At 57.7% G+C, this 9,699-nt stretch overlaps 1 protein-coding gene across 7 annotated transcripts; it reads right to left on the bottom strand.

Moving 5' to 3' along the window:
* Window positions 1-1,959: 1,959 nt before the first annotated feature.
* ACBD4 (acyl-CoA binding domain containing 4) lies at window positions 1,960-8,988 on the bottom strand. Of its 7 annotated transcripts, XM_032396650.1 has the most exons (12): window positions 8,736-8,988; window positions 8,458-8,626; window positions 8,164-8,335; window positions 7,929-8,058; window positions 7,580-7,700; window positions 7,424-7,508; window positions 7,013-7,133; window positions 6,686-6,772; window positions 6,310-6,380; window positions 6,144-6,222; window positions 5,417-5,547; window positions 1,960-2,770 (listed from the first exon to the last, which is right to left on the bottom strand). In XM_032396650.1, exons 4-12 carry the CDS (start codon window positions 8,014-8,016, stop codon window positions 2,645-2,647), a joined length of 909 nt encoding a protein of 302 aa, XP_032252541.1. In that variant the 5' UTR covers window positions 8,017-8,058; window positions 8,164-8,335; window positions 8,458-8,626; window positions 8,736-8,988; the 3' UTR covers window positions 1,960-2,644. The 7 variants fall into 7 exon arrangements, with proteins under 7 accessions (XP_032252541.1, XP_032252544.1, XP_032252540.1 ...); XM_032396653.1 differs by lacking the exon at window positions 8,736-8,988 and having other exon boundaries at window positions 1,960-2,767; window positions 8,458-8,673; XM_032396649.1 differs by lacking the exon at window positions 8,736-8,988 and having other exon boundaries at window positions 8,458-8,672.
* Window positions 8,989-9,699: the final 711 nt, after the last annotated feature.

Genomic DNA, 9,699 nt, shown 5'->3' with positions numbered 1-9,699 from the left:
GGTTTTTAGGCCCAGTAGCATGAAGAAGGACGTTCTATAAAGAGCAAGCGTCATGTCCAAAGAAAGGACTTGTCTGGCAACTCAGGAATGGTTCCATGGGGAGGTGGTGATGGGCATGCCCCAAGGGAGAAGCAAGCAAGAGTGCCTCTGGGGCACATTCACCTGTTTTGAAATTGACCACTCCAGTCCCTGGGCTTCCGAGAAAAGCCTGCCCTTCTTTGTGCTCCTTCATCAGTCATGCAGGAGACTCCTGTGAGCAAGAGCTCCCCCTCACACCGACAGCTCCCTGAGGAAAAAAGGTTCTGCAGAGAACTTGAATGGGAGTCAGAGATCTCTTTATTGTTACCACATTTTCAGACTCCAGAGGACTCCTGGGTACCCTCATTCAGGGGGATTGAAAGGTAACAGCTGAGCCCAGCCACCCTTAGTTTATTGGACAGGGCTCATTTGTCATGTGTGGGGAGCGGAGGGCAGAATGATAGGTTGTGGAATTCTAGAATTCTGTCAAACAAGAGGCCAGGCACCTTGATATTAGTTGAGTTTTAACCCATTGCCAGGCATTTAAAACCCAGGACTGGGAACGCCTGGGTGGCTCAGTTGGTTAAGCGTCTGCGTTCCGCTCAGGTCACGATCCCGGGGTCCTGGGATGGAGTCCTGCATGGGGCTCCCTGCTCCGCAGGGAGCCTGCTTCTCCCTTTGCCTCTACCTGCTGCTCCCCCTGCTTGTGCTCTCTCACAAATAAATAAAATCTTAAAAAACAAAACCAAAAACCCCAGGACTGCCTTATAATGAGATCTTCATCCTCATTTTACAAACAAGGCAACCCAGGTTCAGAGCAGTTACGAAGCTTGCCCAAGTCCCACACCTAGTTGTGTGCCCATTCCTGCATCCCCAGCACCGCTTTGGTCCCACCCCTGCTGGGGTCCAGCTTTAGCACAAGGGTTTATTCAGTGTCTCTGCCTGTGCCCCTGGGCTGGATCAGAGAGCACCAGGGCCTGTGTGTCTGCCTGGGGGACGCCCTCCCCACCTTGAGAGAAGGACCGACGGAGTGACGTGAGGCTTCCAGTGGGTCGAATGATAGCCAGCCTCGGGTAGTGGTCAAGGCCCCGAGCGGATAGAGGGAACTCAGGAGTTTAAGGGTCTCCAAGAAGGGGCCTTCAGAACTGCCTCTTCCTCACCGAGGGCAGGAAGGTCCTGGGGCCCAGGCGGTGGCAGCTGCAGGGGCTCAAGGCTGCTGTGGCCCTCCGCAGCTGGGGCTCCTGGCCAGTGGCCTCTCACGCGCTAAAACTAGGAGGCGCTCAGAGTGGCGAGTTCCCCACCGAATACGGGCCACTGCTGGAGCCAGAGGGGCCCGAGGCGAAGGGGGAGGGGACGCGACAGGGTTGTCGCAGACCAGAGAGAGACCAAGGCCGCCAGGCGGTGGGAAAAAGAAGTTCGGAGTCCGAGCAGCCGGCGGCACCCGCAGCTCTGTGCCCACGCGGGCGCTCTGCCCACCCCGACGGGGGCTCCCCGCGCCCGGCCCCGCCCCCACTCCTCAGGGCGGGGCGGGGACTAGGCTCCCGCTGGGTCTTGGCCTTCCAGAAAGTTCCCTGGGAAAGCCCGAGCGCGGAGGTCACGCCAGCTGTGGAGGGGGAAGCGGGCGGTGGGCACTTCCGGGGCCCCAACCCTGCGGCCCGCGCTCGACACAACGAGCAGCCGCCCTTCTCTCCGCGCTGGGACCCGGCCTCCGCCCGGGCCCCGCGGGCTTCCTCTCCTCCCCCCCGCCAACCCCAGCTCGCCGGGCCTCCCGTCCGACGGGGCGGGGGGCGGGGCCGCGCCTTGGCCCCACCCCCCGGCGACAGCAGAGGGCCCCCGCGCCCCTCCCTCGGCCGCCCCGCCCCCCTCGGCCCCGGGCCCCTGTGCTCGCCGCTCCTGCTGCGGGAGGAGGGAAGACCGCCGGCCTCTCGGGACGGTCCTCGGGGGCGCTGGGGGAGGGGCAGGGAAGAGGCTTGTGCCTTGCGCGCCCGGACCCGGCTTCCCGCCTCACTCCGTGGGGACCCAGACGGCAGAAGATTAAGGTCTTATTTTATTTAGTGAAACATTCATTTGTAAGTGAATCTCCCGTGAAGACGTCCTGAGTGTGTGTGTGCAGGGGGAGGGAGGCCAGCAAAACGCAGCTCACTCCCCTCCCCCCCAACTCGGCCGGGCCTCCGGGCTTCCCTCCCTCAACCTCTCAGCCAATCATTCTTCCAGGCCCCAGCCCAAGTCCCAACTTGCCCAAGAGCTGGCCCTCCACCCGGAGAGGCTGGGGTGGGAGAAGAGTCAGGTGACCCAGAGGGAGGGGAGGGCAGAGGCTGAGACCCGGCAGCCCCGCCCCCGAGTCACGGCCAACCCAGAACCCGGGACGTGCACCACTCCTCCACCCTCACCAGGGAGCCTCGATGTTTGGGTGGGAGGGGAGAAGGCGTCCGAGTGAAGTCGAGGGGAAGGATGGGCTCTTAAATGCTCCCCCCCCATAAGGGAGCGGTGCAAAGGCAAACACTGAGTCGTGGGGGGGGACGCAGTTGATGCTGTTCTTCTCCTAAACCCTAGGAAGGCTCAGGGCACAGCAGGACAGGGGGCTCATGGCCACCTTAGTTGGCTGCAGCGACCCCTCCACTGAGAGTCACCTCTTCTGGGTCCGAAAGTGTCGGAAGAGCCACTGGACGATGAAGGGCCACAGGAGGAAGAAGAGCACCGTGGGACCCGAGAGCCTGAGGGGCCATGGCCGGGCACTGGGCGGGGTCCTCTGCTGCCAAGAGGGAGCGAGTCAGGGGCCAGCCCAGGCTTCAGCACAGACTGGGCCCTCCTGAGGAACCTGCTTCCAGAAGTAAGCGGGAGCTTCGTCTGGGGGAGCTGCCTCCCTAAGATTGTAAGAACGGGGGCAAAGAAGCCACTGCACCCAAATCTGCACCACGAGAAGGGAGGGGACCCTGGGGTTCCCAGTGTGTCCCTGACAGCTGACCTCCAGTTCCCTCCCACATCCTCCGCCCAGGACAGTCCCGGGTGCCAAGGGGACTGGAGGGGCTGCCTGGTGGAGAGACTGGCTTCCAGGCTGTCTCTTCTCGGCCACAAATCAGTGGCCCTCTTGGTGTGGCTTGAACACCCAGTATTATAAAGGATGTGCCACATACTTCAAATGGTGCTCAGATTTTCATTTCCAAATATCATCCTTTGCTAAAAGGAGCCCGGGCTCCTTGGAGAAGTGGCTAATTCCAGGTCTGGAGCAGGGAAGGTAGAGGTGAATGTGGGACATCTTGTACCAGAAAGCAAGGAAGCTTTTAAAGATTAATGAGGTCATGTTATGAGAACATAGGACCCAGCTTGAAAGGGTCTCCATTGACCAAAATTGTGAAAGTGTAAGCATCACAAAGAATTAATTTCAGTTGATTGAAATACTGAATCTTTAAAATCCATTAGTCCATAATGATACTCAAAGTTGGAAATTTGTCACTATTGAGGTGGCTGTTAAATCAACTCCCTACTTTAAAATAGGTAATTAAAGAGAAAGAATTAAGCCTTTATTCTGCCTTTCCATAAGGCACTGTACTTCAGGGAACTGCTAGATGACGCGCTACAGAAAAGTGAAACCTAATATATGGTAAAGAAATAATAGAAATTAAAAATCAACATTTTTTCCAAATATTGATCCAGGCAAGGATTATCCATCAATTGTCAAAAATCATGTGGCCAGGGCGCCTGGGTGGCTCAGTTGGTTAAGCGACTGCCTTCGGCTCAGGTCATGATCCTGGAGTCCCGGGATCAAGTCCCACATCAGGCTCCCTGCTTGGTAGGGAGTCTGCTTCTCCCTCTGACCCTCTCATGCTCTATCTCATTCTCTCTCTCAAATAAATAAATAAAATCTTTAAAAAAAAAAAAAAAAAATCATGTGGCCAGTGGGGTTAATGGGGAAGCTGGACATTCCCTGGCTCCAACGGTGATGGGATCCGACTGTCACCCCTTCATCTATGCTGGTGGTCTACGTAAGAATCATTGATGGTGGGACATCCAGATCTGTGTCCCCTGATGTGAAGAACATCACATCTGACATAATCTGGTCATGTAAACTAGCCACGAGGATGTAATCAGAAAGACCCAAAAAGGAACATTCTACAGGACCACTGCACTGGCCCAGTCCCGATAAGTCAGTAGCAAGGAAGAAGGGCTGGTCTGGATGAAAGGAGTCTTAAAGGACAGAGGACCCAAATGCAGCACGTTTTGACTGGACAGAGAAGCTGGCAAAGGCGATTTCAGGACAACTGGGGAGATTTCAGTTGGGATTGGGTGTTTGATAATATGAAGGACTTTGTGTGCTAAAATGTTGTCATTTGGGCTAGGTACTAGAATGTTCTTATTTTTAGAGATGGAAAACCAGCTATTTCGGGGTGGAGTCTTTAAAATCTTCAGCATGTAAAATTAGCTAAAGGTCAAATAAATAAGTAAATAAAGCCTCGAAGGGGTGGGCGTTGAAAGGTGAATCTGAGGAAATCCCTGCCACCCACATTGTCGAGGGGGTCAGGGGTCACCCAAGCAATCCCCCATATCCAGCAATTCAGCTGTCTCCTGCCCCCATGACCCCAGGCTTCTCAAGAACAGACCCACTCAGAGTCTGTGGTGAGTCCCAGCTTCGGAGGGAGACAGACCTGGGGCCACTCCCAGCTCCATCACTGGATGTTAATAATAATAATAATAATAGTAACAATGGAGCCCATTGGAGAAGGCCTTCCTGGGCTGGGGGGGGGCATTATCTTATCTAATCCTCACAGCAGCTCTGTGAGGTTCCTCTGGGCTGAATTACCCAGCCTCTCAGAGCCTTGGTTTCCCCTTTGTAAAAGGGAAATGAAAAGCAAACCTAGTTCATCCGATGTGTGGATTAAATGAGATAATGTAAATCCTGTCTTTGGCACTCAGTGGGGGCTCCAAGAAGGGTGGCTGTGAGCCATGCTGCAGGAGCAGAGGAGCCCAGGTGTAAGGGGCAAGCAGATCTAGGAGAGGGGAGAGAGTGAGGGGTGCAAGGGCTGAATTGTTTGGGAGCAAACCCTAAATCTGGGAACAGAAGTCCTGACGAAGGGGCAACAGGGACCCCCAGCCCCAGTGCAAAGAGCACGCACATCCTGGCCTTCCAGACTGTTGGAATTAGCCCTCATGCTCAGTTTCTCTTCCAGCAGAGGGAGGTAAGAGCAGGAAAGGAGGGCCCTTCCCACTCTCCCTTCAGCCCCCCCCCCCCCCGACTGCCCTGCTTGTGACACACACGAGTCACACCATTCTCTGCAGAAGTCAGAGATGTGGGCAGGTGGGGAGTTAGGACAAAAAGACGGAAGTGGCTCCATGAGGGGCCTGGAGTAGAGACCCGTAGCGTTCTGCCTCAATCTTGCCCTGGGCCTTGGGGGCAGCTCACCTGCTTGAGGAGGCTGGGCATGCTCTCTAGGCTCTGCAGTCTCCCCTGGACATCCCGCATGCTCTCTTGCAGTGCCCGAACTGTCCCCACCAGCCACGTGTCCAATTCCTGGGGCCCCAGTGGGCTGCCCTCTGCCGAGCACAAACACAAGGAAGGGGGCTCAGGAGGCAACTCAGCTAGGGACAGGGTGGTGGCAGGCTGGGGCAGGTCTGGGGAAAAGTAATAGTAGAGTGCAGTCCCTTGTGAAGTGTGCCTTTTATAAAGTCCATTCGAGTGGCTGAGTAAGAGGCTGCCACGGGTTTCAATCCCAGCACTGCCACTTAGCTGGGTGACTTTGGGTAAGTCAGAAACTTCCCTGAGCCTCATTTTGTCATCTGAAAATTGGGGGAAGAGGTCATTGCCTTCACAGGGCTACTCAATGACCTGCTTACTCAGAGGAATAAAGGAAATAATATTTATGAAAGTGCCCCTTAAAGGACATGGCACACTGGAAGTTCTAGAAGGAGACAGGACAGAAATCACTGTCCTTTGACAGTCTCACATGGGAAGCCTACAGAGAGGGGGCCGGGCAGGGACTTTGCCCGTCCAGGCTGGTGTCTGGCTGTTTGGCAAGTGCCCAGTGCCAGACTTTGACCTCCGCCCCAAGAGGGCAGTCAGGGGAAAGCCTGGGGCACACCAGAACCAGAGGGAATGGCAGAAGCGGGTGAAGGGTCGGGCAAGGGCTCACCTTTCTCTGCAGGGAGCAGGGAGCTGTTTCTGGTGTCAGGCTCTCCCCCAGGGGCTCCCTTCTGCTCTGTCCAAACCTGCTGAGATGAGGCACAGGTCCAAGGGTGGGGGTAGGGCAGCAAGGGCCCAGTGGGGTGGGGAAGGCAGGGAATGATGGGTAGTCTCACCAGCTCAGGCTCCAGTTGCTCCAGGGAATCACAGAAAACCTCGGAGTCCAGGTCCCTAGGTGGCCGGGACTCTGGGCAAGGGGAGGTAACATTAGTGACAGAGGGAGGCTATGGAAGAAGGAGAGGGGTGTGCAATGGGGCAGAGGCACCTGCTCAGGGGGCACTAGAGACAGGAGGCAGAGACAGGTCCCAGGAGTGAGGTCCTGGCACTGGAATCCCAGAACCTGCCCCCCGGCCTTTGCAAGCACAGGAGGTCTCAGTATCTGTGAGCATGAGGCGTGGCATCCAGCCTTCTCCCCTTACCCACCCCACCAGAAGCCCCCCACCCACCCCTGCTCTGGGTTTGGCTCTCTGTCCCTCCGGCCCAGGCACTGACCTGGACTTGGGGGTGCTGGTTCCCTGGGGAGGCAGGGAGGCTCTGGGGTAGCCCCAACATCTCCATTCAGTACCTGCTCTCTCCAACCTGCTGAGACATGGCACCCAGAGGTGGGGCTGGGAAGAGGCTGGTGCCTCCCAGTGAGATCAACCCCTGCTCCCCATCAGCTATGAGCCCATGCCATCAGGGGCACTGGGTGGAGTCCCTACAGGGACATCACCTGGAGCCCTCTGCCCCCAAATTCCCCCTCCAACTGAGCAGCCCTCTCTGCCTGGACCTAAGAAAATTCACTCAGCACTTGTGGAGCTCACAGCCTGGGGGCCTGACCTGTGACCCTTCTCAGGAAGGTTTCCGGGGGCCTCGGCATATCGGGGATCACCTGGTACAAGGGCTCGAAGTAAGCAAACATGTCCTCTGCCACCTCGCCCAGGGGCACTGTGTCGATCACCTGTGGGGGAGGGGGTCTGTTGGGTAGGGGCCTGCCCCTCCTACCACTGTCCTCCTATCCCCCCTTGAGCCAGGTCCCCTCCACCCTGCTCCTGCCCTGTCATGCCCCTCCACCCTGTGCCCAGTCAGGGACCAGAGACACGCAGGGTTGGGGAGACAGCATGAAGGTGGTAATTCCTACAGGTGTGTCAGTGTGCAGGAAACATAATGGGGGTCAGCCCTGGAAAGGCAGACGACAGGCCACCTAGCTGGGACCTTGGGGACAGAAAGAAGCCTGCAGCCTCTCCCTACCTTCTGTGCCACCAGCTTCATCTCAGTGATGTAGGCAGACATGGCCTCCTCCCTGCTCATCTTGCCCAGGCTGTTCCAGGCATCCCTGGAGGGCAGAGAGCTGTGAGAGGCTGGTTGACAGCTGAGGCTTGTTTGCCCGGCCGGTAGGGAGCTCACCACTTATATCGTCCGATTGGGTCCCAGAACCCAGGCCGGGGGACCAGGCAGGGTCCCATGGTAGCTTGCTTGTAGTAGCTGTAGAATCTCAGCATCTCTTCGTAGGAGGGGCGGTAAGAGCCTGGGCAGAGGGGTGGGAGTGGAAGGCAGAGCATCATCCTCAGGGAGATGGGATGAACCACCCTTGTAATGGGTAGAGATGGCGAGGGCTCCGACCCAGCGGGACAGGGGCAGGAGGCAGACGAGATCCCCAGGGCAGCCCAGACAGGGACTTATCTGCAACAACTGCAGGGATCAGAGGCAGACCCCAATCTTCTTGACCCCCAAATGCAGGTCCCCGTGCCCTCACCATTCTTAGGCAGGTTCTGAATGACACTGACTGCGGCCTGGAACTGTTTCTGGCAGTCTGGTTCTGGGCTTTCATTCTCGGTACCCATACCCAGCGGCTCCGAGCCCTGGGGACCCACTTTTGAGCGACTCTGCAAGAACAAGCCTCCGTGTGAGCAGACCTCCACGGTCCACCCCGGCACACACCTCCGTAAACCACGGATCCACTTTCCAGAGGAGCAAACAGAGCTCTATACCTAAGTGAGTGAGATACCCCGAGAGGTCAGAAGCTGCGGCTGAGAAGACTCCTTTTCCAACCCCAGGGGAGCGTGGGTGGGGCCCGGGTGGGCGGAGAGGACCCCGGTGGGTGGGTGGAGGCAGGTGCCAAGGGTCGCTGTCCCTCCCTCTCCAGATGCACCTCTCCAACTCCTAAACAGGAGAATGGGCAAGCCAAGAGGAGTCAGGGCGGGGCCAACAGTCTCCCACCCCGGTCCCCCACCCGCTCTGCCCTGGGGTCCCCTACCCCAGCCGCTCAGCCATCAGGCACTCACCCTGCAGCGCCCACCACCCGGACTTGGGTGCTCTGTCGCCACTAGCCCAGCGGCTTCCGACTGACCTCCGGGCCCAATCTGACCGGGATGTGGACGCCGGGGGGAATTTAAGCCAATGAGAGAGCCCGTTTCAGCTTCTTCTTCTATACCTCAACCACTCAGCGCGGTCCTTTCAAGATAATGCAAATAGTTTAGCTGTGCGTCTCCCAATCAGTCGAGGCGGATCCGCCGGCCGGCTCCCCGACCTTGTGGGGGCCAGAGGAGGGAGGAAGCGCCACCTGGTGGACATAGTGAAACGACGCGGAGTCCTCGCGCCCCCTGGTGGAAGCCCGCGTCCGGCAGCTGAACCCAGGTCCTGCAGAACCGAGCGACTCAACTCAGTTCCTCCGACCCTTCTAGGCGCTGAGGATAAAAAAAAAAAAAAGGGAGTCATGCCCTGGAGGAAGAGGGGGTTCTGGAGGAGGGGCACTGGAGCTGAGTTTTGGAACACGTAAGTGTACGCCAGGAGAATGAGGAAGGTCATTCCTGGAGGAAGGAGTTGCAGGATCAAAAGTACAGGAAGAATATCCCGAGAAGGGTGAGGACCCAAACCAGTAGGCCGAATCTCTCGGTCGAGGATATTTGAAAGTGGGCTAGAGCACGTAGGTGGCAAATCTAGGTTCTCAGGAATTAAGCTTTCTCTTTGAGGTGCCACACTCTTGGCCGCCGCCGAGGGGCGGTGTGCTCCCGGCTCTCCGCACCCAACCTAGGGCAGTTGCAAACCCTAACAGGGTTAGTCTCCTGCCATCCCCCTCTTCGAGCACGGATAGTCTGATGGTTTCACATATAGTAAGTGAACACATGAGGCGGTCACCAGGACCCACACTCGACGTTGACCCACAGGCTGATGTCCCGGACATCTACACAGGGTGCGACGGCCTTCCCGGGGCAATCGAACGCCCCCTGGGGCGCCAACCCAGTCAAGCCTCGAACCCCGAACCGAGTTCAGCCGGGTATTCTAGACTTAGTGCCACCCCATCTTCCCCAGCTTTGAGACTTCTGCCACTGAGGGACCAGCAACTGGCCTGGCTCGGAAAGGGTTAATCCTATGACGTCACAGCAAAGGCTTCCTACCCCCCCCCATCCCCCCCCCCTCCCCCAACCCTCCACTTTGGGCTGCCCTCCCGCCTGGCTCAGCTCTCGGGGTTCTCTCGGCTTTCCAGGCCGGCCCGAGGACCCTTGGCCCAGCACGAGCCGCCCCGC

This window comes from Phoca vitulina, unplaced genomic scaffold, assembly GCF_004348235.1.
Source record: "Phoca vitulina isolate PV1807 unplaced genomic scaffold, GSC_HSeal_1.0 scaffold92, whole genome shotgun sequence".
Taxonomy (NCBI): Eukaryota; Metazoa; Chordata; class Mammalia; order Carnivora; family Phocidae; genus Phoca; species Phoca vitulina.
Note: the sequence above shows the minus strand (reverse complement) of the source record. Positions and strands in the feature narration are given on the sequence as shown.

What these genes read in the sequence shown, in the direction of transcription:
- ACBD4 (XM_032396650.1), bottom strand. Translation starts at nt 8,016, where the DNA reads ATGGGTACCGAGAATGAAAGCCCAGAACCAGACTGCCAGAAACAGTTC. An exon ending in AGCAACTGGAGCCTGAGCTG is followed by an intron (nt 6,223 to 6,309) that starts GTGAGACTACCC and finishes GCCTCATCTCAG; the next exon opens with CAGGTTTGGACAGAGCAGAA. An exon ending in TGCCCAGCCTCCTCAAGCAG is followed by an intron (nt 2,771 to 5,416) that starts GTGAGCTGCCCC and finishes CCCTCTTGGCAG; the next exon opens with CAGAGGACCCCGCCCAGTGC.